Raw genomic sequence first — 27664 nt, 5'->3', positions numbered from 1 at the left:
CGTCCACCTCTGAGTCAAACCCCAGGATCTCCCCAGACAGATTAGTAATGCTAAATGCTGGCAGTGTACTAGTAACTATAACTGAGAGATGCAGTGACACTAATAATCAATAATAAAATTAGAGCCCAGAGTCTCTGTGGATGGTTCTCTTACCAGCAGCACCGTTGCAGAGAATGTCACATGACTTGCTCATGGCTTTCCTCTCCTCAGGAGGTACCGGCAGTGATGACTCTTCCTCTGCACTACGCATGTAGTGGTGAAATCCAGGAATCAGAAATGTAATGTTCTGTGAGAGAGCACATAGTGAGATGAACGGTGCTCAGTGCCTCGTAAGTAAACATTTTATATGTTAAAAAGAAACCATAAACCAATACTAAACAAAAAAATAAAAAAATAAATATGACTTACTTTATTCCCAAATCAGTGTGAAAAAATTAAATAGATGTTATTTTCAAAACTGGTTTATAAAATCCAAGCATAAATAAGCCTGTGCTTCATTAATTAGTTGGTATGTATATACTATAGGCCCTAATAGGGCAAAGGGCCTTCAGAAATACTTTTCAAATTGCATGAACATATGGATATCAGTACCTATGAAACCAGTTGGTGTTGAGCAGCATAAAATATTCCTTTAGGTAGTTATACAAGTGGCCCGGAGAACACAAAATGTAAATTTGGCAAAGTAAAGGTACACAGCCATTTCAAAACAAGTATGAACCAAAGCTACTTACTAAGGCCAAGTGTGCATGAGGAAAGATTTCCAAATATACTTTAGGAAAACAGGGATCCCAGCCTAGTATAAAGTATTAGTAAAAGACAAGTGGGAGGTGTGGTGTGTTACTCCCACAGGAAAACCATGACTGACAGGCAAGTTCTAGGACGCTCCCATTCTCTGAATCACGTAATCCTGGTGGTCTGACTTGTGATGTGTGGCTGTAACTGTACAAGTGTTGAGTAGAAGCCTGTACAGAGTGCCAGGGTATCATTATGCAGAGCCAAGACACTGTGCAACTTTATCTGTTTGCCATGTATGCTACTGTATAACAAACCCTGGCAGGCAAAAGCCAAGGCACAGGAGCCTCCAAAAGCTTCTAAAAAAAGAACCAAATAGTAAACAATAAAACAAAACCCATACATATATATCCATCTCTATAAACACACCACACATGTGATCCCTACCTTTCCCAACAGCTGTGCCCTTTCATATCCAAAAAGAGACCGTGAGAACGTTCCATTTAGCTCCTGAATGGATCCATCTGGAAGAAGAGTGATCAATCCGCTGATAGAGGACAGGACGCTGAGGCTGGCATAGTATTCTTCCACCGGGGACACACCTTCACCAAAGTCTTCTATCAAATTCAAGCAGAGAGGGAAAGTTGCCCCGTCACGTGTCACACCCACAACCCTCTGTTGCTGGATGTTCTGAAACAAGACAAACACTTACAGTCACTGTGGTGCCCATTTATCAATGATCACGTTGGCAATACGATCTGGGCACCCACTAGCACACTGCAGTATCATCCGGCACAGACAGGAACAGGAGCTCTGAAAGGAGCCAGTCACTGATGTGCAGAGTGAGGTGTTGGGAGCTCCTGGGGAAAACCCTCTAGTGCCCACAAATGTGAAGTTTAGTCCACAAGCTACCACCATCTTCAGATGGCAGTAGCTGCAGGGGTCAATATCAGGAATGCTTTGCATTCAGGCTATCGATACATCTGGCAGCATCACATTCCATATAGAAACCTATAGGGGATGCGGCTGCCGGTGGGAATGGCGGTATTGCAACAGGTATCAGAGATATCTGCAGCAGTCCCTCCAACATATTTTCAGGGGGATCTTAATATTTGCGGCTGTCCCCCAAAAACGGGTGTTTTCGGGGGAAATAGCCGCAAACATTGTATGATAAAAAAAAATGGGGCCCATTTATCACTCCATGGGGGTAATTCAGAGTTGATCGCAGCAGCAAAATTAGCAGTAGGGCAAAACCATGTGCACTGCAGGTGTGGCAGATATAACATTTGCAGAGAGTTAGATTTGGGTGGGTTATTTTGTTTCTGTGAAGGGTAAATACTGGCTGCTTTATTTTACACTGCAATTTAGATTTCAGTTTGAACACACCCCACCCAAATCTAACTCTCTCTGCACATGTTATATCTGCTCCCCCTGCAGTGCACATGATTTTGCTCAATTGCTAACAAATTTGCTGCTGCGATCAACTCTAAAATTAGGCCCCATATTTGCGGGTTAGCTGCAAATATTAGGTAACTCCTAAATATAAGTAGGGGGGACCGTGGCAAGCATCTCCGACACCTGCTGCGATCCCTCCATTCCCGCAGCAGCCGCATCCCCTTTAGGTTTCTATGGGGGATGCGATGCTGCCCAATTTACTAATATCCGGAATGTGATGCATTCCGGATATTAGTCCCTGCAGCTACCACCATCTGAAGATAGCGAAAGTCCATTGCAGCCTATGGGCTACACATCGCAATTGTAGCAGACAGAGGGTTCCCCCAGAACACTCCCTGGAAGTGGCCTCTGTGCTTGTGCGGTTAAAGCTGACTGCGCATGCGCAGACCACCTGGTAGCCCTCCCAGCACATCACAGGGTCGGGCTCCGAAACCCTGCCTGTGCTGCATGATATGCATATGCACAAATTGATCGCATATTGCAATGCAATCCTTTGCGGTTAGATCTTACCGCCCAGATCGCATTGAATATCCGATCTATGATAAATGGAACCCAATGTTATTTGATGTATGTACTGTATGTACCATTGGGAGCTGTTGATTTAGAAATCATTTCATTCACAAACTGTTTTTTCTATTCTGCTATTATGTTTTATCTTTTGTCACCAATTAGTATTATTCAAACATATGTCAGCCCTCAGTGACTTTCTGTTTTCAAATTTTAATGTTCAAATCTGCGTCTCCGCAAAAGCAGTAACTAGTGTTTAGCATGAACACACAAGATACAATGGTTACATTTGTAATTGATTTTCTGGTACAATTTATAATTCAGGAACAAACACATGTTGATTCTTTAATGTAAGAAAAGAGGATAAATCCATTTCTCTGAATCCACTCGGGGACACTGGCGATCTGGAAAGCTGGGGTGTAGCACAAAATAATAATAATTTAAAAAAAAATTATGCACAACTGGCTCCTCCCCCTTCATGTCCCCATCCCTCCAGCTGTACCAACACGTCAAACAGCAACAAAGAACTATTGACCGTTCCTTCTCTGTCTCCTCTCATGACTCCACCTCCCCCCCACTTCCTCTACCAGTAGGTGTCCCCTAAGGTTCTGTTCTTGGGCCCCTCCTTCTCTACACATCCTCATTAGGTGAGCTCATTAGCTCTTTTGACTTAAAATATCATCTCTACGCTGACGATACTCAGATCTACCTTACCTCCCCTGCTCTCCTCACTCGTATCTCCAACTGTCTTTCTGCTATCTCCTCCTGAATGTCCCAGCGCTTTCTTAAACTTAACATGTCTAAGACTGAGATGATCATCTTCCCTCCCTCCCGCATAACCTCACCTTTCATTATCCATTGATGGCACAACTATTTCCTCTAGCCCCCAAGTGCAATGTCTTGGAGTAATCCTTGACTCCTCCCTCTCCTTCAAACCACACATTCAGTACCTCTCACAAACCTGCCATTTCCATCTCAAAACCATCTCTAGGATCAGACCCTTTCTCACCCAGGATGCTACTAAGACCCTCATCCACTCACTGGTCATCTCCAGATTGGACTACTGCAATCTCCTCCTATCTGGCCTCCCTCAAAAATGCCTCTCTCCACTCCAATCTATCATCAATGCTGCTGCCCGTCTCATCTTCCTCACCAAACGTACTACATCCAAATCCCCTCTCTTGCAGCACCTTCACTGGCTACCCTTCCCATTCAGAATCCAATTCAAGCTTCTCACATTCACCTACAAAGCCCTCAACCACTCTTTTCCCTCTTACATCTCTGACCTTATTTCTCTTTACATTCCCACCCATCCTCTTCGCTCTGCTAATGCACGCAGTCTCTCCTGCCCACTGATTACCTCCTCCCACTACCTACAAGATTGTGCACGTGTTGCTCCCTATCTCTGGTATGCTCTTCCTCTCCCCATCCTACTCTCCACCTCGCTACAAAACTTCAAACGGGCCCTCAAGACCCACTTCTTCACCAAACCCAGTTAACTCTCCTCCTAACCCTCTTGTCTATGCTGTCTACCCCTTCTGTGTCAACCCGGTCTGTTAGCACCTCACCTTTTAGATTGTAACCTCGCAAGAGCAGGGACTTCTTTCCTCATGTGCCTTTCCTTTTCTTACTTACACAATCTTATACTCCTTACTCCCCTTGATGGCACCTAACCCCGGGTTTTCTATACCTGTCCTATATTGTCTTTAACTGTAAGTGCTGTTTTCTTGTTTGCTCATTTGATTAAGTACTGTGTCATGGGCGCTGCGGATCCCTTGTGGCGCCATATAAAGGATGATAATAATAATAATAATAATAATAATTGACTCAATAACCAAACTGTTTGAACTCAATTTGACAACACCACGCAGGCTGACAGCACCGAGGCGGGCGTCCAGTGTCCCCGAGGGGATTCAGAGAAATAGATTTATCGGTAAGTACCAAAATCCTCTTTTCGCTTTCATACACTAGGAGGCAATGGAGATCTAGACAGCTGGGGAGGTCCCAAAGAAACTCCTATGGGCTGGAGTGCTGTCCAAAGCCTGAAGAACCAAACGTCCAAAACTTGCATCTCTCGATGCAAATGTATCAAACTTGTAAAAACGAGTGAACATGTGTGTGATGACCACGTTGCAGCTCTGCAAAGTTGGGTAGTGGAAGCTCCTCTAGTCACAGCCCATGAAGCAGCCACTGATCTGGTGGTATGAGCACCTAACCGAAAGGGAACTCTTACACAAGAAATATATGCCTGTTTGATGGTTCTGAAGCCGGCCAACCCCTCCTGGGGCCATCATACAAAGCATCAGACTTCCTAATAGAATTTGTAGCCTGCAAGTAGACTCGTAATGCTCTGACTACATCCAAGGACAAGTCCCCCTCTGCCAATTCTTGGATGGAGGGAACCACAATCGGCAGATTTATGTGGAAACCCGAAACCACCTTAGGTAAAAACTCTGCTTTCCAGCTCATATTTGAGATCTGCACTTTCCGAAGGCTCGAAAACTGCCGATCTCGAAAATTTGAGCACTAAATTTAGATCCCACAGGGCCATTGGAGGACGAAAAGGTGGTAGTATTCTCAACACACCCTGTAAAATTGTCTAGACCTCCTACACGAACGCCAGACGTTGCTGGAAAAGGATTGAGAGGGCCGAAACTTGTACCTTCAAGGATCCTAATCTCAAACCGCCATCCAAAACATTCTGGAGAAACTTCAACAGTCTAGTAAGGCGGAACTCTATGGAATTCCAACCCTCAGGTTGGTACCAGTACACGTACTTCTTCCACATTCTATAGTAATGTGCCGCAGTGACTGGCTTCCTTGCAGCTAACATTGTTGGGATAACCGATTTCGGGATACCTCGTGTCTCCTAGTATCCTGGTCTCAAGAACCACGCCGTCAAACGTAGACAGTTCAGATCTGGGTAAAGGAATAGGCCTTGTGACAACAGGTCCTCTCTCTGCGGCAGTACCAACTTCTGCTAGGCCAGTCTGGTGCTATTAAAATAACCCACGCCCTTTCCTGGTTCACCATTTTCAACACTCTTGGTAAAAAGGGGAAACGGCGTGAAGATGTACACCAGTTCATATGTCCAAGGAATCGCCAGCGCATCCACCGCCTCTGCTGTTGGATCCCGCGTCCTGGCCACATATCTTGGCAGCTGATGGTTGTTCCGAGAGGCCATTAGGTCCATCTATGGTAGGCCCCACCATCCTACCACTGCTTTGAATACCTGTGGATGTGGACAGCACTCCCCTGGATGCATATCCTGATGACTAAGTAGTCTGCTTCCCAATTTTCCACTCCTGGAATGAAGACTGCCAACAGGATTATGTTGTGCTTTTCTGTCCAAGACAGAATATTTGTGGCCTCTTTTAAAACCATGCGGCTTCTTGTTCCTCCCTGATAGTTTATGTATGCTGTCACCGTCACATTGTCCAACTGCACTCTCACGTATGGAGCCCATACATGGTCTTCCGCCTGAAGAAGTGCATTGTAAATGGCTCTTAACTCCAGAACATATACTGGGAGACTGCTTTCCTGGGGTGACCATCTTCCCTGAAATGGATGGCTGCCCAGTACTGCTCCCAATCCTCTGGAAAATTTTAACATCAGATGCCAGTCTCAATCCCAAATTCCAAACCTCTTTCCCGACGTTAGGTTCCTGTGGACCGACCAAATTAACGAGGTCCTGGCCTGAGACGACAAGTGAATCCTTCGGTGAAGTAAATGTATGCCTGCCCCCTAAGCAGTAAGATTCAGCTGAAAGGGTCTGGAATGTAGTCTGCCGTAGCGGATCGCTTTGAAAGATGCTACCATCTTTCCTAGAAGCCATACACAAAGATGCAGAGAGACCGTCTGGTTCTGTAGAACCTGACGTACCATCTTCTTGATGTCTCGAATCTTGTCTTCTGGGAGAAATACCTTCAGTTGTATTGTATCTAAAATGAGACCCGGAAATTGGATCCTCTGCGTCGGTTGCAGATTCGATTTATTGAAATTCACGATCCAGCCATGTCGAATCAGAAACGGATGAGTGATCCGAGTGTCAAAGTCGAAAAATATTGCAGTACACACATCACATACAAACTACACACAGATGGCCTCCGTGCGTGTACTTGTTCTGCCGTGCGTGCGCATATTCGCAATTTGCATATGGTCGCTACCGCGGTCCTGCGCATTAGCGCGTGGTATGAGTATTTACGGTAGAGTTTGTGGACGCATGGAAAAGCTATCAAAACACATTGCATATTTAATCCAAATAGTGCACAATGTACACATAGTCTCCCTGCACCACACCAGCAAGTTACAACAGTTTAAATGGTATCAGAACAAAGGGATTCGCCTTTACAGGATAGGAGGGGACAGAACAAGGTTATAAGGTGGTGTTTGGTATCCAGTTGTAGGGTATTTTAAGGGTAATATTCCGGTGTTGGTTTGCAGTAGATCGCACATTCCTGCGAATAGTTATGTGCAGGAGCAGAATATAGATATAAACTGTATTTACTGTACATTAGGTAAATAGGTGAACCCAGAGGAGAACACCCACAAGTGCATCTGGAACAGACATCGCCCACCTATTCAAACCAACCTATGACCTCTCCTGTACTGTAAATGACCATCCCTGTGTCCAATGGACAAAGATTACAGTATCCATTGTGTTAAGTTTTGGAAGATTGTATAAAAGGAGCCAGCTGCAGGCCTGGTCACACAAGACTCTAAAAGTTATCTATCTAGATGACCGAGGACCAGACTGGGTAGCGCGGCGAAAATAAGAATTTACTTACCGATAATTCTATTTCTCGGAGTCCGTAGTGGATGCTGGGGTTCCTGAAAGGACCATGGGGAATAGCGGCTCCGCAGGAGACAGGGCACAAAAAGTAAAGCTTTAGGATCAGGTGGTGTGCACTGGCTCCTCCCCCTATGACCCTCCTCCAAGCCAGTTAGGTACTGTGCCCGGACGAGCGTACACAATAAGGGAGGAATTATGAATCCCGGGTAAGACTCATACCAGCCACACCAATCACACCGTACAACTTGTGATCTAAACCCAGTTAACAGTATGATAACAGCGGAGCCTCTGAAAAGATGGCTCACAACAATAATAACCCGATTTTTGTAACTATGTACAAGTATTGCAGATAATCCGCACTTGGGATGGGCGCCCAGCATCCACTACGGACTCCGAGAAATAGAATTATCGGTAAGTAAATTCTTATTTTCTCTATCGTCCTAGTGGATGCTGGGGTTCCTGAAAGGACCATGGGGATTATACCAAAGCTCCCAAACGGGCGGGAGAGTGCGGATGACTCTGCAGCACCGAATGAGAGAACTCCAGGTCCTCTTTTGCCAGGATATCAAATTTGTAGAATTTTACAAACGTGTTCTCCCCTGACCACGTAGCTGCTCGGCAGAGTTGTAATGCCGAGACCTCTCGGGCAGCCGCCCAAGATGAGCCCACCTTCCTTGTGGAATGGGCCTTAACCGATTTAGACTGTGGCAGGCCTGCCTCAGAATGTGCAAGTTGAATTGTGTTACAAATCCAACGAGCAATCGCCTGCTTAGAAGCAGGCGCACCCAACTTGTTGGGTGCATACAGTATAAACAGCGAGTCAGATTTTCTGACTCCAGCTGTCCTGGAACATATTTTCAGGGCCCTGACAACTCCTAGCAACTTGGAGTCCTCCAAGTCCCTAGTAGGTGCAAGGCACCACAATAAGCTGGTTCAGGTGAAACACTGACACCACCTTAGGGAGAGAACTGGGGACGAGTCCGCAGCTCTGCCCTGTCCGAATGGACAAACAGATATGGGCTTTTTTGAGAAAAAACCACCAATTTGACACTCGCCTGGTCCAGGCCAGGGCCAAGAGCATGGTCACTTTTTATGTGAGATGCTTCAAATCCACATATTTGACTGGTTTTAAACCAATGTGATTTGAGGAATCCCAGAACTACGTTGAGATCCCACAGTGCCACTGGAGGCACAAAAAAGGGGTTTGTATATGCAATACTCCCTTGACAAACTTCTGGACTTCAGGAACTGAAGCCAATTCTTTCTGGAAGAAAATTTACAGGGCCGAATTTGAACCTTAATGGACCCCAATTTGAGGCCCATAGACACTCCTGTTTGCAGGAAATGCAGGAAACGACCGAGTTGAAATTTCTTTGTGGGGCCTTCCTGGCCTCACACCACGCAACATATTTTCGCCACACGTGGTGATAATGTTGTGCGGTCACCTCCTTTCTGGCTTTGACCAGGGTAGGAATGACCTCTTCCGGAATGCCTTTTTTCCCTTAGGATCCGGCTTTCCATCGCCATGCCGACAAACGCAGCTGCGGTAAGTCTTGGAACAGACATGGTACTTGCTGAAGCAAGTCCCTTCTTAGCGGCAGAGGCCATAAGACCTCTGTAAGCATCTCTTGAAGTTCCGGGTACCAAGTCCTTCTTGGCCAATCCGGAGCCATGAGTATAGTTCTTACTCCTCTACGTCTTATAATTCTCAGCACCTTAGGTATGAGAAGCAGAGGAGGGAACACATACACCGACTGGTACACCCACGGTGTTACCAGAACGTCCACATCTATTGCCTGAGGGTCTCTTGACCTGGCGCAATACCTGTCCCGTTTTTTGTTCAGACGGGACGCCATCATGTCCACCTTTGGTATTTCCCAACGGTTTACAATCATGTGGAAAAAACTTCTCAATGAAGTTTCCACTCTCCCGGGTGGAGGTCGTGCTGAGGAAGTCTGCTTCCCAGTTTCCATTCCCGGGATGAAAAACTGCTGACAGTGTTATCACATGATTTTCCGCCCAGCGAAAAGTCCTTGCAGTTTCTGCCATTGCCCTCCTGCTTCTTGTGTCGCCCTGTCTGTTTACGTGGGCGACTGCCGTGATGTTTTTCCCACTGGATCAATACCGGCTGACCTTGAAGCAGAGGTCTTGCTAAGCTTAGAGCATTATAAATTTACCCTTAGCTCCAGTATATTTATGTGGAGAAAAGTCTCCATACTTGATCACACTCCCTGGAAATTTTTTCCTTGTGTGACTGCTCCCCAGCCTCTCAGGCTGGGCTCCGTGGTTACCAGCATCCAATCCTGAATGCCGAATCTGCTGCCCTCTAGAAGATGAGCACTCTATAACCACCACAGGAGAGACACCCTTGTCCTTGGATATTGGGTTATCCGCTGATGCATCTGAAGATGCGATCCGGACCATTTGTCCAGCAGATCCCACTGAAAAGTTCTTACGTGAAATCTGCCGAATGGAATTGCTTCGTAGGAAGCCACCATTTTTACCAGGACCCTTGTGCAATCATGCACTGTTTTTAGGAGGTTCCTGACTTGCTCGGATAACTCCCTGGCTTTCTCTTCCGGGAGAAACACCTTTTTCTGGACTGTGTCCAGAATCATCCCTAGGCACAGCAGACGTGTCGTCGGGATCAGCTGCGATTTTGGAATATTTAGAATCCACCCGTGCTGATTGTAGCAGTATCCGAGATAGTGCTACTCCGACCTCCAACTGTTCCCTGGACTATGCCCCTATCAGGAGATCGTCCAAGTAAGGGATAATTAAGACGCCTTTTCTTCGAAGAAGAATCATCAATTCGGCCATTACCTTGGTAAAGACCCCAGGGTGCCGTGGACAATCCAAACGGCAGCGTCTGAAACTGATAGTGACAGTTCTGCACCACGAACCTGAGGTACCCTTAGTGAGAAGGGCAAATTTGGGACATAGAGGTAAGCATCCCTGATGTCCCGGGACACTATATAGTCCCCTTATTCCTGGTTCGTTATCACTGCTCTGAGTGACTTCATCTTAATTTGAACCTTTGTAAGTGTTCAAAAACAAATTTTTAGAATAAGTCTCACCTAGCCTTCTGGCTTCAGTACCACAATATAGTGTGGAATAATACCCCTTTTCTGTAGTAGGAGGGGTAATTTAATTATCACCTGCTGGGAATACAGCTTGTGAATTTTTTCCCATACTACCTCCTTGTCGGAGGGAGACTTGGTAAAGCAGACTTCAGGAGCCTGCGAAGGGGAAACGTCTCGACATTCCCATCTGTACCCCCGGGATACTACTTGTAGGATCCAGGGGTCCTGTACGGTCTCAGCGCCATGCTGAGAACTTGTCAGACGCGGTGGAACGCTTCTGTTCCTGGGAATGGGCTGCCTGCTGCAGTCTTCTTCCCTTTCCTCTATCCCTGGGCAGATATGATCTTATAGGGACGAGAGGACTGAGGCTGAAAAGACGGTGTCTTTTTCTGCAGAGATGTGACTTAGGGTAAAAAACGGTGGATTTTCCAGCAGTTGCCGTGACCACCAGGTCCGATGGACCGACCCCAAACAAGTCCTCTTCCTGTATACGGCCATACTGTGCCGTTTGGAATCTGCATCACCTGACCACTGTCGTGTCCATAACATCTTCTGGCAGTTATGGACATCGCGTTTATTCATGATGCCAGAGTGCAAATATCCCTCTGTGCATCTCGCATATATAGAAATGCTCTATAGTCAATAAAATACTGTCCCTGTCAAGGGTATCAATATTTTTAGTCAGGGAATCCGACCAAGCCACCCTAGCTCTGCACATCCAGGCTGAGGCGATCGCTGGCCGCAGTATAACACCAGTATGTGTGTATATACTTTTTATTATATTTTCCAGCCTTGTCAGCTGGTCCTTGAGGACGGCCCTATCTATAGACGGTACCGCCACTTGTTTTGATAAGCGTGTGAGCGCCTTATCCACCTTAAAGGGTGTTTCCCAACGCGCCCTAACTTCTGGCGGGAAAGGGTATACCGCCCATAATTTTCTATCGGGGGGAACCCACGCATCATCACACACTTTATTTAATTTATCTGATTCAGGAAAAACTATGGTAGTTTTTTCACATCCCACATAATACCCTCTTTTGTGGTACTTGTAGTATCAGAAATACGTAACACCTCCTTCATTGCCTTTAACGTGTGGCCCTAATAAGGAATACGTTTGTTTATTCACCGTCGACACTGGATTCAGTGTCCCTGTCTGTGTCTGTGTCGACCGACTAAAGTAAACGGGCGTTTTAAAACCCTTGACGGTGTTTTTGAGACGTCTGGACCGTACTAATTGTTTGTCGGCCGTCTCATGTCGTCAACCGACCTTGCAGCGTGTTGACATTATCACGTAATTTCCTAAATAAGCCATCCATTCCGGTGTCGACTCCCTAGAGAGTGACATCACCATTACAGGCAATTGCTCCGCCTCCTCACCAACATCGTCCTCCTACCTGTCGACACACACGTACCGACACACAGCACACACACAGGGAATGCTCTGATAGAGGACAGGACCCACTAGCCCTTTGGAGAGACAGAGGGAGAGTTTGCCAGCACACACCAAAAACGCTATAATTATATAGGGACAACCTTATATAAGTGTTTTCCCTTATAGCATCTTAATATATATATAAGCATATCGCCAAATTAGTGCCCCCCCTCTCTGTTTTAACCCTGTTTCTGTAGTGCAGTGCAGGGGAGAGCCTGGGAGCCTTCCCTCCAGCCTTTCTGTGAGGGAAAATGGCGCTGTGTGCTGAGGAGATAGGCCCCGCCCCTTTTTCGGCGGCCTCGTCTCCCGCTCTTAACGGATTCTGGCAGGGGTTAAATATCTCCATATAGCCTCCGGAGGCTATATGTGAGGTATTTTTAGCCAAAATAGGTATTCATTTGCCTCCCAGGGCGCCCCCCTCCCAGCGCCCTGCACCCTCAGTGACTGCCGTGTGAAGTGTGCTGAGAGGAAAATGGCGCACAGCTGCAGTGCTGTGCGCTACCTTTAGAAGACTGAGGAGTCTTCTGCCGCCGATTCTGGACCTCTTCTTACTTCAGCATCTGCAAGGGGGCCGGCGGCAAGGCTCCGGTGACCATCCAGGCTGTACCTGTGATCGTCCCTCTGGAGCTGATGTCCAGTAGCCAAGAAGCCAATCCATCCTGCACGCAGGTGAGTTCACTTCTTCTCCCCTAAGTCCCTCGTTGCAGTGATCCTGTTGCCAGCAGGACTCACTGTAAAATAAAAAACCTAAGCTAAACTTTCCTAAGCAGCTCTTTAGGAGAGCCACCTAGATTGCACCCTTCTCGGCTGGGCACAAAAATCTAACTAACTGGCTTGGAGGAGGGTCATAGGGGGAGGAGCCAGTGCACACCACCTGATCCTAAAGCTTTACTTTTTGTGCCCTGTCTCCTGCGGAGCCGCTATTCCCCATGGTCCTTTCAGGAACCCCAGCATCCACTAGGACGATAGAGAAAACCAAACACGTATGCACCATTGACTGTAGCCATTATTCTTTTGTATTGTATTGCTTTGTTATTGTAACCCCCTTTCAGTAATAATATGTTGTGGTGTCGGAACCCGGCATTTTAAATACAATCTGGTGTCGTGTTTTCCCTTTCCCTGCTAAGGTTTAAAGTGTATTACTATCACATGCATAGCTGTTAAGGGTTCACAGTGTATCTGTGGGTGTGTACGCGCTGAGTGTACTTTGTACAGCCAGCGCGGCGTGTTTACGCAAAGTACGTACACGGTACGGGGCTCTGTACGCTAATGGTGTAATAAGTACGTAGGTTGAGGATTAAGTATAGCGGCCGCAGCGGCTCCATTTAAAGTGTATGAAAATGTCTTTTTAAAGTGTTGCTTTTAGTCCTGTATGTAAATCAGCATTTACAATTGGGAGCATCGTCCGGTTTCCACATACTCGCAGCCTAACAGGTCATAGCAGACTTAATCTATCAGCAAAGGGCGGAAAAAAAAGGTACCCTACGTAACCTTTTCTTGGTCGATGAATACACTGAAGACCCTACTTGTGTGCTGATTAGATGGCGTCTGCTCTGTATGGTTTGCAGAGGTGCTGGTAGAACCCGTAAAACACAGGAAAAAAGCTATTTAAAAATCTGTGAATTTTTTTTGGCGCCAAAAAAAGCGTACACATAAGGCACCCATACTTTGCATACCCTCTCACATTGTTGCCACAAGATTCAGATTGCTAGATTCATTTAGATCTGTGTGAAACCGGATACATTTGTTGCTATATAGTTAAAACTGAAATAACAGTGTTTAAGGAAGTAAATATAAAGCACAACATGCAAGTCTGGCCCGGTCGTTAAAGGTTTATACAGAAAAAACTGGGTGTTGTGTTAAGTGAGCGATTATAGTTAGTATTGCTCACATTTATAGAGACTGTGGTTTGTTGAATTGCGGATGTACGGTTTTGTACACGTGTCTCGGGCAAAGTACAGGACTGCGCACGCAGCGTAAAAGACACGCACGGTCGCGTGTTTACACAAAGTGAGTAAGAGTGCAGGTGCTAAGTACAAATTACACAATAGTGTCGTTTAGTTAAAAGGTGGGACAGTAGCCATGCTACAATAGCACAAAACTACCCGGTTTCTAAAGCAGATTAGTATAAAACTTTTGTTTAAACTGTATTGCCTCTGGGGGTAAAGCTGCCAATCTGAACGAGTGAAAATTTTCTGTACAGAAAAACAAAGCGTATTTGAGTGAGTGAAAGCGGAGTGAGTGGAGCTGAACCCAGGAACTAAGTGGTCTAAGTGGCTGGAGTGGTAACACTGGGTTTATCTTTGATAACGTCGGGAAATCTCCCTGGTGGGCTTCACTGGAAAGGGTGAAGGATAGTTATCTAATTTCTCTGTTTTTCACTCTACAAACAATTCCAGTTGAAAGATACCGAAAAGGAATTTTTTGCTGCCTCTCTCAGGAAAATATTCCAACAGAACTTTCACCGAAAGAAATGACGGTGCTGTAAGGTCTGATAGGAGACCTAAGTTGGGTACATCGCCTTCGCTATCGACAGTGTATGATAGTACCGGCCAACGTGGGCGAGAGCGAGTGGAAGGCGCTCGGAGATACTCAATGTTAGTAGACGGTGGAAGTATTTTGGTGTTTGTGGTAATTTTTTTTAGTTATTAAAAAGACCCACAAATATTGGAGCCACTTGCTCAAGTGAGAGACGTTTCTGCAGGGTTCAAGCAGAAGAGTTAGGACCAAGAAGGTCAGAATTGCGGCCGAAAGGGTCAGTAAGGTTTATCATGTGTAAAAAAATAAGAATTTACTCACCGGTAATTCTATTTCTCGTAGTCCGTAGTGGATGCTGGGGACTCCGTCAGGACCATGGGGAATAGCGGCTCCGCAGGAGACAGGGCACAAAATTTAAAAGTTTGACCACTAGGTGGTGTGCACTGGCTCCTCCCCCTATGACCCTCCTCCAAGCCTCAGTTAGGATACTGTGCCCGGACGAGCGTACACAATAAGGAAGGATATTGAATCCCGGGTAAGACTCATACCAGCCACACCAATCACACTGTACAACTTGTGATCTGAACCCAGTTAACAGTATGATAACCGAAAAGAGCCTCTTAAACGAAGGCTCCCAACAATAATAACCCGATTTTTGTAACAATAACTATGTACAAGTATTGCAGACAATCCGCACTTGGGATGGGCGCCCAGCATCCACTACGGACTACGAGAAATAGAATTACCGGTGAGTAAATTCTTATTTTCTCTGACGTCCTAAGTGGATGCTGGGGACTCCGTCAGGACCATGGGGATTATACCAAAGCTCCCAAACGGGCGGGAGAGTGCGGATGACTCTGCAGCACCGAATGAGAGAACTCCAGGTCCTCCTTAGCCAGGGTATCAAATTTGTAGAATTTTACAAACGTGTTCTCCCCTGACCACGTAGCTGCTCGGCAGAGTTGTAATGCCGAGACCCCTCGGGCAGCCGCCCAAGATGAGCCCACCTTCCTTGTGGAGTGGGCATTGACAGATTTAGGCTGTGGCAGGCCTGCCACAGAATGTGCAAGTTGAATTGTGCTACAAATCCAACGAGCAATCGTCTGCTTAGACGCAGGAGCACCCAGCTTGTTGGGTGCATACAGTATAAACAGCGAGTCAGACTTCCTGACTCCAGCCGTCCTTGAAATATATATTTTTAATGCTCTGACAACGTCCAGCAACTTGGAGTCCTCCAAATCGCTAGTAGCCGCAGGCACCACAATAGGCTGGTTCAGGTGAAACGCTGATACCACCTTAGGGAGAAACTGAGGACGCGTCCGCAGTTCTGCCCTGTCCGAATGGAAAATCAGATATGGGCTTTTGTACGATAAAGCCGCCAATTCTGACACTCTTCTGGCCGAAGCCAGGGCCAGTAGCATGGTTACTTTCCATGTAAGATATTTCAAATCCACCGATTTGAGTGGCTCAAACCAATGGGATTTGAGAAAATTCAAAACTACATTGAGATCCCACGGTGCCACTGGAGGCACAATCGGGGGCTGTATATGTAGTACTCCTTTTACAAAAGTCTGGACTTCAGGAACTGAAGCCAATTCTTTCTGGAAGAAAATCGTCAGGGCCGAAATTTGAACCTTAATGGACCCCAATTTGAGGCCCATAGACAATCCTGTTTGCAGGAAATGTAGGAATCGACCCAGTTGAAATTCCTCCGTCGGGGCCCTCCTGGCCTCACACCACGCAACATATTTTCTCCAAATGCGGTGATAATGTTGTGCAGTCACCTCCTTCCTGGCTTTGACCAGGGTAGGGATGACCTCTTCCGGAATGCCTTTTTCCCTTAGGATCCGGCGTTCAACCGCCATGCCGTCAAACGCAGCCGCGGTAAGTCTTGGAATAGACACGGTCCCTGCTGAAGCAGGTCCCTTCTTAGAGGTAGAGGCCACGGATCTTCCGTGAGCATCTCCTGAAGTTCCGGGTACCAAGTCCTTCTTGGCCAGTCCGGAGCCACGAGTATCGTTCTTACTCCCCTTTGCCGTATAATTCTCAGTACCTTGGGTATGAGAGGCAGAGGAGGGAACACATACACTGACTGGTACACCCATGGTGTTACCAGAGCGTCCACAGCTATTGCCTGAGGGTCTCTTGACCTGGCGCAATACCTGTCCAGTTTTTTGTTGAGGCGGGACGCCATCATGTCCACCATTGGTCTTTCCCAATGGACCACAATCATGTGGAAGACTTCTGGATGAAGTCCCCACTCTCCCGGGTGAAGATCGTGTCTGCTGAGGAAGTCTGCTTCCCAGTTGTCCACTCCCGGGATGAACACTGCTGACAGTGCTATCACATGATTTTCTGCCCAGCGAAGAATCCTTGCAGCTTCTGCCATTGCCCTCCTGCTTCTTGTGCCGCCCTGTCTGTTTACGTGGGCGACTGCCGTGATGTTGTCCGACTGGATCAACACCGGCTGACCCTGAAGCAGAGGTTTTGCCAGGCTTAGAGCATTGTAAATTGCTTTTAGTTCCAGTATATTTATGTGAAGAGACGTTTCCAGGCTTGACCACAAGCCCTGGAAGTTTCTTCCCTGTGTGACCGCTCCCCAGCCTCTCAGGCTGGCATCCGCGGTCACTAGGACCCAGTTCTGTATGCCGAATCTGCGGCCCTCTAACAGATGAGCACTCTGCAACCACCATAGCAGAGACACCCTTGTCCTTGTCGACAAATTTATCCGCTGATGCATCTGCAGATGCGATCCGGACCATTTGTCCAGTAGATCCCACTGAAAAATTTGTGCATGGAATCTGCCGAAAGGAATCGCTTCGTAAGAAGCCACCATTTTTCCCAGGACTCTTGTGCATTGATGCACAGACACTTTCCCTGGTTTTAGGAGTTTCCTGACGAGTTCGGATAACTCCCTGGCTTTCTCCTCCGGAAGAAATACCTTTTTCTGAACAGTGTCCAGAATCATCCCTAGGAACAGCAGACGTGTCGTCGGGATCAGTTGGGATTTTGGAAAATTCAGAATCCACCCGTGCTGTTGGAGCACTACTTGGGTTAGTGCTACTCCGACCTCCAGCTGTTCTCTGGACCTTGCCCTTATCAGGAGATCGTCCAAGTAAGGGATAATTAATACGCCTTTTCTTCGAAGAAGGATCATCATTTCGGCCATTACCTTGGTAAAGACCCGGGGTGCCGTGGACAATCCAAACGGCAGCGTCTGAAACTGATAATGACAGTTTTGTACCACGAACCTGAGGTACCCTTGGTGTGAAGGGCAAATTGGGACATGAAGGTAAGCATCCTTGATGTCCAAGGACACCATAAAATCCCCTTCTTCCAGATTCGCTATCACTGCTCTGAGTGACTCCATCTTGAACTTGAATTTTTGTATGTACAGGTTCAGAGATTTCAGATTTAGAATAGGTCTTACCGAGCCGTCCGGCTTCGGTACCACAAATAGCGTGGAGTAATACCCCTTTCCCTGTTGTAAAAGGGGTACCTTGACTATCACCTGCTGAGAATACAGCTTGTGAATGGCTTCCAATACCGTCGCCTTGTCGGAGGGAGACGTTGGCAAAGCAGACTTTAGGAACCGGCGAGGGGGAGACTTCTCGAATTCCAACCTGTAACCCTGAGATACTACCTGCAGGATCCAGGGGTCTACCTTCGAGTGAGCCCACTGTGCGCTGAAATTCTTGAGGCGACCCTCCACCGCCCCTGAGTCCGCTTGTAAGGTCCCAGCGTCATGCTGAGGCCTCTGCAGAAGCCGGGGAGGGCTTCTGGTCCTGGGAAGGAGCTGCTTGCTGCAGTCTCTTACCCTTTCCTTTGCCTCGGGGCAAATATGAATGTCCTTTTGCCCGCTTGTTCTTATAGGAACGAAAGGACTGCGGCTGAAAAGACTGTGTCTTTTTCTGCTGGGAGGTGACCTGAGGTAAAAAGGTGGATTTCCCGGCTGTTGCCGTGGCCACCAAATCCGATAGACCGACCCCAAATAATTCCTCCTCCTTATACGGCAATACTTCCATATGCCGTTTGGAATCCGCATCACCTGACCACTGTCGCGTCCATAAACTTCTTCTGGCAGATATGGACATCGCACTTACTCTTGATGCCAGAGTGCAAATATCTCTCTGTGCATCTCGCATATAAAGAAATGCATCCTTTAAATGCTCTATAGTCAATAAAATACTGTCCCTATCCAGGGTATCAATATTTTCAGTCAGTGACTCCGACCAAGCCACCCCAGCACTGCACATCCAGGCCGAGGCGATTGCTGGTCGCAGTATAACACCCGTATGTGTGTATATACTTTTTAGTGTATTCTCCAGCCTCCTATCAGCTGGATCCTTGAGGGCGGCCGTCTCTGGAGACGGTAACGCCACTTGTTTTGATAAGCGTGTGAGCGTCTTATCTACCCTAGGGGGTGTTTCCCAGCGCGCCCTAACCTCTGGCGGGAAAGGGTATAATGCCAATAACTTCTTTGAAATTAGCAGTTTTCTATCGGGGGTAACCCACGCTTCATCACACACTTCATTCAACTTCTCTGATTCAGGAAAAACTACAGGTAGTTTTTTCACACCCCACATAATACCCCTTTTTGTGGTACTTGCAGTATCAGAGATATGCAAAGCCTCCTTCATTGCCGTGATCATATAACGTGTGGCCCTACTGGAAAATACGTTTGTTTCTTCACCGTCGACACTGGATTCGGTGTCCGTGTCTGTGTCGACCGACTGAGGTAAAGGGGGTTTTACAGCCCCTGACGGTGTTTGAGACGCCTGGACAGGTACTAACTGGTTTGCCGGCCGTCTCATGTCGTCAACCGACTTTTGCAGCGTGCTGACACTATCACGTAATTCCATAAACAAAGCCATCCATTCCGGTGTCGACTCCCTAGGGGGTGACATCACCATTACAGGCAATTGCTCCGCCTCCACGCCAACATCGTCCTCATACATGTCGACACACGCGTACCGACACACAGCAGACACACAGGGAATGCTCTGATAGAAGACAGGACCCCACTAGCCCTTTGGGGAGACAGAGGGAGAGTTTGCCAGCACACACCAAAGCGCTATAAATATATAGGGACAACCTTAAATAAGTGTGTTCCCCTTATAGCAGCTTAAATATTATTAATATCGCCAAATAAGTGCCCCCCCCTCTCTGTTTTTACCCTGTTTCTGTAGTGCAGTGCAGGGGAGAGCCTGGGAGCCTTCCTAGCAGCGGAGCTGTGTAGGAAAATGGCGCTGTGTGCTGAGGAGAATAGGCCCCGCCCCCTTTTCGGCGGGCTTCTTCTCCCGGTTTTTCTGAAAGCCTGGCAGGGGTTAAATACATCCATATAGCCCCAGGGGCTATATGTGATGTATTTTAGCCAGAATAGGTACTTTTCATTGCTGTCCGGGGCGCCCCCCCCAGCGCCCTGCACCCTCAGTGACCGTTGGTGTGAAGTGTGCCGAGAGCAATGGCGCACAGCTGCAGTGCTGTGCGCTACCTCATGAAGACTGAGAAGTCTTCAGCCGCCGGTTTCTGGACCTCTTCTCTTTTCGGCATCTGCAAGGGGGTCGGCGGTGCGGCTCCGGTGACCCATCCAGGCTGTACCTGTGATCGTCCCTCTGGAGCTAGTGTCCAGTAGCCTAAGAAGCCAATCCATCCTGCACGCAGGTGAGTTCACTTCTTCTCCCCTAAGTCCCTCATTGCAGTGAGCCTGTTGCAAGCAGGACTCACTGAAAATAAAAAACCTAACAAAACTTTTTCTAAGCAGCTCTTTAGGAGAGCCACCTAGATTGCACCCTGCTCGGACGGGCACAAAAACCTAACTGAGGCTTGGAGGAGGGTCAGAGGGGGAGGAGCCAGTGCACACCACCTAGTGGTCAAACTTTTAAATTTTGTGCCCTGTCTCCTGCGGACCCGCTATTCCCCATGGTCCTGACGGAGTCCCCAGCATCCACTTAGGACGTCAGAGAAATGTGGTTCACACTCAGAAGTTTTATCCAATGAGTGGGTACGTATGACTGACAAAGATAGGGTACGATTCCCTAAAGTGGGCAGCTTTGAACCGGAGGTATTGCAGAACTTAAGGATAAGGATATGTCTGATAAAATCCAGAAAACAAAGGATTAGACATACAGATTGTTTAAATTTATGGCAGCAAGAGGGGGAGATGCAAATGGAATTATCTCGCGCAGCAGATTCCAAACCTAGCGGGAAAACAATGGCGACCGCACCACCACCACCATATATTGTTGGGGAGAAAGTGGCTACAAGCAGTGGTGCATTAGTACAGGATAAGAATGTGATTGATAAATGTACTAACGCTAACCCTTGCCAGCTGTATCCCATTTTAAATTTTCCCCAGGATTGTGAGCAGGAAGATGATCCCAGCACGATATCGGCACTCTCTCCAGCAGCCACCATACAAGATACTCAGGTGGGCACGGCCCAACCATCAAGAGTTGTAGCAAGGCACCCTAGCGGAGGGATAAGTGAGGTCGTGTCCACAGGTAAGTACGGTACCATACATTATGCAGAAACTATAGCTCCCCACATTATAGAATCAAACCAGAAGGATGTAATTGAATTAAATCCTGTCAGGGTAATTGTCAGTTTTCCCGTTGGGAACTGCAATCAGGGAGTAACTCCCATCAGGAACATTGCCATGCATTGTCCCTGGTCCAGAGCAGAGTTAAGGTCAATTATGTCTGAATTTCCCCATCCCAGAAAAGATCTAGTCGGATGCCAGAGATTCATTAAAGAGTTAGGTAATGCCCATGAGCCTACAAATAAAGATTGGCGAACAGTGCTAAGAGTGTGTTTACCCTCAAATATTGACACCACGAAATTCATAGCAGACGGTAAGCTAGATGCAGAAGTACCTCTCACTGATGAATACAATCAGAAGAACGTAAAGCAAATCAATCTGCAACTAGGAGTGTATTTCCCTACTGTTGTCAAGTGGAATAAAATCTTCTCCATAAGACAAAAGGAAGGTGAAACGGCATCCGAATATTTCCATCGGGCACTGCAGGAAATGTCTAGATACACTGGGATCGAGGACATTAAAGATAATGCACATCACAGGGAGGTAGCTGTTACTGTATTAATGGACGGGTTAAAGGAGGCATTAAGAACAAGGGTACAGACCTCTCTAGCTAATTGGAGAGGAATCTCGGTGGCTGCATTGAAAGAGTCCACTGTCGAGCATGATAGGAACATCAGTAAGCACAGGGAGTTACAGGTGGATAAGCTGATGACGGTAAGTATACAGGCTCTTACAGCAAAACCCCATCAGCCGAAAACCCAGACCCCTGCTGCTGGGAAAAGACCTAGAACATGCTACATTTGTAAAAAGGAAGGACATTTTGCCCAGGATTGTAGGAATAAAAGGTACACATAACGTATACCGACCCCCTAGACCAGAATACGAACCACACTACAATTCACATAATTGGGATCAGGGACCACATAGGAGAAATTACGAGCCACATGCAGGGGAAACAAGGAGGTACCCACCAAGGAGTGATTGGCAGACCTCCGAAAATTCTCAGTTACCCCCCTCACATAGCTGCCAATGCGCTGCGGGAGGGTCCCAATATACAATAGGGGTTGGGCCACACCTGTAGTCTGCAGCCAGTGAAATTGATTGTTATACAAAACACACAGAGGAGTGCGCTAGCAACAGCAGCCTGTACTGGGAAGTTCAATTCCCTAGATATTGGGGTAAAAATGAAAAAGAAATGTACTGGCGCTGGCTGAGATTCAATAGGAGATGAACGACTCAATACATAGAATTAAAAGAATTGCATTTAATAGACATTTATCAAAGAGAGGTTATCCTACCCCTCAGAGGTAAAACACAAACAATTTGCTGAATATAAAATACGCTTTGTAGGATCCCACAGTATTAACCCTTTGAAGTAAAATGTCCACAGTTCCTGGCTAGGACGCTGTTCCACATTTGCCCACAAGTTCAATTAGGTAAGAGGTAATATTACCAGACAGGATTCCAGATAAATTCCCTTAGGTCTTTCTTGCAGTTAGGACCAAATAGCAGAAGGGATGAGTCCAGATCAAAAGAGGAACTTGTGTCGGAATTTTATCCTAGTGGATTCCAATGGGTCCAGATTTTGCCAGGAAGTGGATGGTGCTGATGCTTGTAGTCCTACAGGCTAGGGCTCAACGCGTTTCGCTGGTCTGATGGATGCCAGCTTCATCAGGAGCATAAAGTCAGTGCCCCACCGGTGGGCTTTATATACCATTAATAATTAAGGACCAGTTAGACACACCTGTTGGCTCTGCTAACACATATTCATGTACAATTCAAAAAACAGATATTCGTTCACTACAGAAGGCAATCTTTTCAAGGCACCTACTAAAATTGTTTTTGTTTATAAAAACGAGTCCTCTAAAGGCTTATATTATATAGGAAAACATATAAAAAAATTGTATCACGTGATCGTGATTGGTCACGTGAGATGGAGCCGCCAATGCCAATTGATTGTTAGTCTTGATAGTGAACCGGAGGTCACGGTTGATGTAGCTGGTGTACCATTACCATTTCTTGTAGATACAGGGGCGGCCAGGTCAGTGTTGAATTCCACATCAGGTATAAAGACCACGGGAAAAATGATTTTGGCAATGGGAGTAACAGGAACGGTGCAATAATACCCTTTGAGTAGACCTGCAAAGATTACGATAGGGCCCTTGCAAACCAAACATTCTTTTCTGTTGGCTGCATCGGCTCAGACTAATCTACTTGGCAGAGACTTATTGTGTAAAATGCGGTGTGTCATATATTGTACTCCTGAGGGTGTTTTCTTGGATATACCTGAGAACCACGCTCAAGTAGTGCAAGATATATTAGACACCCCTCAAAGGCTAATGTCGCATTCTACTGTTATAGACAACTGTTGTCAAAGTCAGAAAAATATCTCTATGCACACTACCATATTTGCACCTCACACAGGTCCGTGCTGCGCATGCGTACGCTCTCCCGTACGTGCGCATACTCACAGTCGCGGGCACCCGCAGGCGCATGGTATGCGTATTTACGGTAGAGTTTATGTGGTTGTAGCGTGCGACTCAATCATTACATATTTTCACTAATAATGTATTTTGTAGATCATGGTCCCTTTGATAGATTCTGAAAGTTTGGTTAATATAGAATGTTTATGAACAGAGGAATCCCTCTTTGTTTGATACGAAGGGTCAGATAGGAGTAATACAGTGGTGTTTAGTATCCATCGGAAGAATATTTAATTAGAAATATTCCGGTGTTGGTTTGAAGCAGATCAATCGCTCGTGCGAATAGTTATGGACATAAGAAGTTTATGAACATTTACTTTATTTGCACTTTATTACCCATGCGGCGGGAAACCCAGTTTCCCTCCCACCTGAGCAGTTGGAAATAGTCACAGCCCACCTGTATGAATCTACCTATGACCTTTTGTTATAATGCGAAGCCGAATTCCTGTGTCCAATGAACAATGAGATTGTAGGGACCATTGAATTGTATTGTGTGTGGGGCATAAATAGGAGGCCGACCATATCCAACTTCACTCTCTTCAACAGTTCTCATTGCTGATAATCGGGAGCTGGATATCGAGGCGCATGCGATCGTTCCCCTTGAGCGTAAGTTTTCTCCGTAATCATATTGTCTTACTGTGAGCCATCTCTCTCTCTATCTCTCCCTCTCTCTCTACTCTTTCTCTCGTATTTTCCTTAAATTGTATTGTATTGTATTTCCTGTGTAGTTTATCTGGTTAGTTGGTTTATGTTATATTGTAGTGTATCATTTGTACTGTGATTCCTTTTGCAAGTATAATAGTTATAATACACATAATAGGTTTCGGACCCTAAGCCCAGGTATCTGTGTATTCTTTATAGTGTTAAGTATTCTCTGAGCGTCGGTGACGCTCAAGCAGCTTTGTAGTTAATCAGGTTACACCAGGTTGCACTTACACTTTGTCTCTACATTAAGGTTTGCTGTGTATTTCATTACTAAAGGTATAGATATAAAGGTTTAACGTTGTGAGCGTCTGCATCGCTGGTGATCTCCTCGTGGTCCCGAGCGCTGCTACGCTATAGCGAATCATTACGACAAGTCAACAGCCAATAGTCTGCCTGCCTGCGATCACTTGGCCGTGAGTGAACGTGACGCCTGAGCGTCTCGATCACGGCTAAGCGATCGATACGCAACTTGCGTACCCTTACGGTACTTCTTACGTAGATAGCGTACAGTGTTCTTAGACCTCATAAAGGGTTATATACACGATAAATATTTAGCTTTATCAATTGGAGGCTCGTCCTGTCCTTCACATATCTGCACTAGGTAGATCAGCAGACATTATCCCTCAGCAAAGGGCGGGAGGTTGTCTCGTAGTGCTGACGGGATAAGCGTCTGCTTCGCTTAGATAAAAGAGTGCTAAAGGAATCCGGGAACCGGAGGTAAGAACAAAACGCTAGTGTCTTTTAAAACTGTATTTTTCTGTCTTGCGTACACACGCACGCACACATATATATCTGCATTTCTTTTTCTTTTTCATTTTCGTATATCACTCTCCTGTCTGCCAGTTTTATAGTCGATAGAAGTGCTAAAAAAAGATTTGCCGTTATTTCATAGTTTAAGAGTAAAGGTAATATAGTTAAAAGATAGACAAACACACAGTTTTGCCTGGGAGATAAGGCGAAGTCAGTGTGTTGTGTGGTAGATGACCAGGGATCATCTACATTGATAAAAATATAAATTGTGTTACGGTGGATCTTTGTTTTGCGTACACGTGTCCCTAACAAAAGACTTGTGTACGCAATCCAAAGGCGGACGCACGCAGCGTACATTACGCAACGGAGCGTCCGGTTACGCCCACGTAGCTCAAGTCACGATAAGTTGATTTTTAACGCAACGCGGTAAGTAACGCAAAGCGGTAAATAGCGCCACAGGCGATAAATAACGCAAGTCTATTTTTGGAAATCCAAAATTTGAATTAACAGATCCTGCTCCTAATTGGTAACACAGCTGGGCTAAAGAAAAATTTCTGCGCAGAAATAGAAATAGAAACAAAAGTGTACATGTGATGAGTGAGTGTTTTTACAATTTTTAAAGGTTGAACCACAAGAAAAGTCGAGTACTCGTGAGGTACATGCGTGTAAGTGACGTGCACGGTGGCTAGGGAGGCATCTCTGGTTAAATATACAATTTTGAGCATTAGAGTATAGCAGACCAGGAGGTCATACTGTAACAAGACCAGGAGGTCATACTGTAACAAGACCAGGAGGTCATAACAGACCAGGAGGTCCAGGTACAGCCGACAAGGAAGTCCGCTATACAGTTCACAGGCACAACACCGAAAAGGGTTGGTGCAACACCCATATAGGCCATATAAGCTCTGGCTGAAGGAATTCGCAGTCGTAAGTTTCGATTCCATTGGTCTTTCCGTACATAAGCTTAGTTGTTTGTGTACTGAACGACTGGACCGCACGTAAGTGTGTGCAGTAGTTAGTAATCTGACCTAGTACCATTAGAGTAAAGGGGTCACAAACGCTATCTGTACACTCTAACGTGATTTGTGTAATTTTTTTATTTTAAGGGAAGTTCGCTGCTCACTCAGGAACTATCCAGCAACCAATAGTTACTGGAAAGAGTAAGTGTTCTTCGGATAACCCTCACAGGTTCCAGTAAATAGAGGTTCAGGTCGCAGGGGCCCTAGGTCGAGTACGCCAGCACCATATCGGTGTGATCAGGTCGTATAGGTCGGCGTGGGCGAGTGAGTGGGGTACTCGGTAAACCGCCACCGTCAGCCTATTGTTGGCATTTGGTTTTTCGTAAAGGGTTGACTAAATAAAGCAACACTTTCGAACTATGGGGGCCACTTGTTCAGGTAGGGGGCGATCAACCTCGGTTCGGGTTGATTCAGTGGTCCGACCAATTGGGTCGGCCAGGTATATAATGTGTGAGAAATATGGAAGTCACACAGAAACTTTATGTGATGAATGGGAGAGAATGACTGTGCATGACGGGGAGAAATTCCCAAGAATAGGGAGCTTCAGCTCAGAAGTGTTACAAAATTTAAAGGAGGAGGATATGTCTCATAAAATCAACAAAGAGACGAATTCAGCATTATGATTATTTACAGTTGTGGCAACAGGAAGGTGAGATACAGAGAGGTTTGGCTCAGGCGGCGGGATCTGGCTCTAACAGAAAACTAATTGCCACGGCCCCGCCGCCACCATATATATCAGGAGAGAAGTTGATTACGGAGAAAGACGCACTAAGGGGTAACACAAAATCACTTAGTAACTGTGTAAATGTTAATGATAATGTTAACCCATTAACCAATGCAAGTATTAACCCGTGCAAGTTGTACCCTGTTTTGAACTTTCCTCAGGAGTGTGATCAAGAGGACGAAGCGACAACGATTTCAGCGCTCTCTCTAGCAGCCACCATAGCAGAGACCACAGTAGGCACAGCTCCACCCACGAGATTAGTAAAGGCCCCTAGCGGAGGGATAGGTGAGGTCGTATCAACTGGTAAGTACGGCACCATGCATTATGCTGAGACTATTTCACCACAGCCTGTAGAACCTACACAGAATGAGGTTGTTAGAATTACACCTGTTAGAGTAATAGCAGTGCCAAATGGGAAAACAGACGCATCAGGAGCCACTCCCATTAGGAACATTGCCATGTACACTCCATTTTCCCGAATGGAATTAAGGACCATAGTGTCTGAATTTCCTGACCCTAGAAAAGACTTAGTTGCCAGTCAAAAATACATCAGAGACTTAGGTAACACTGTAGAGCCCAACAATAAAGACTGGCAGATATTGCTGAGAGCATGTTTACCCTCAAATGTCGACGCAACTCAATTTTTAGCTGATTGCGGACTAGGTCATGATGTACCTCTTACAGATGTGTACAACCAAGATAATGTGAAAAGAATAAACTTGCAGCTAAAAGAGTATTTCCCAGCAGTAGCTAAATGGAATAAGATATTCTCCATTAAACAGAAGGAGTCAGAGACAGCTGCAGAGTATTTTCACAGAGCATTATTAGAAATGGCAAAATACACAGGTATAGAGGACATTAAAACAGACACAAACCATCGGGAAGTAGCAGTATCGGTACTGATGGATGGTTTAAAAGAGTCATTGAAGACTAGGGTACAGACCACGCAACCATGTTGGCGAG

At 46.3% G+C, this 27664-nt stretch overlaps 1 protein-coding gene across 5 annotated transcripts in view; it reads right to left on the bottom strand.

The window, feature by feature from the left end:
* PASK (PAS domain containing serine/threonine kinase) overlaps positions 1-27664 on the bottom strand; it is a 351902-nt gene that overhangs the window by 124136 nt on the left and 200102 nt on the right. For 4 of the 5 annotated variants that reach the window (XM_063915754.1, XM_063915756.1, XM_063915757.1 and 1 more), the window contains 2 exons: positions 1180-1422; positions 154-286 (listed from right to left, as the gene is read on the bottom strand). In XM_063915754.1, coding sequence (XP_063771824.1) covers positions 154-286; positions 1180-1422 — 376 coding nt within the window. The remainder of the gene's footprint in view (positions 1-153; positions 287-1179; positions 1423-27664) is intronic. The other variant, XM_063915758.1, reaches the window with a different exon arrangement.

This window comes from Pseudophryne corroboree, chromosome 4, assembly GCF_028390025.1.
Source record: "Pseudophryne corroboree isolate aPseCor3 chromosome 4, aPseCor3.hap2, whole genome shotgun sequence".
Classification (NCBI taxonomy): Eukaryota; Metazoa; Chordata; class Amphibia; order Anura; family Myobatrachidae; genus Pseudophryne; species Pseudophryne corroboree.
This window is presented reverse-complemented; position numbering and strand designations above follow the sequence as displayed.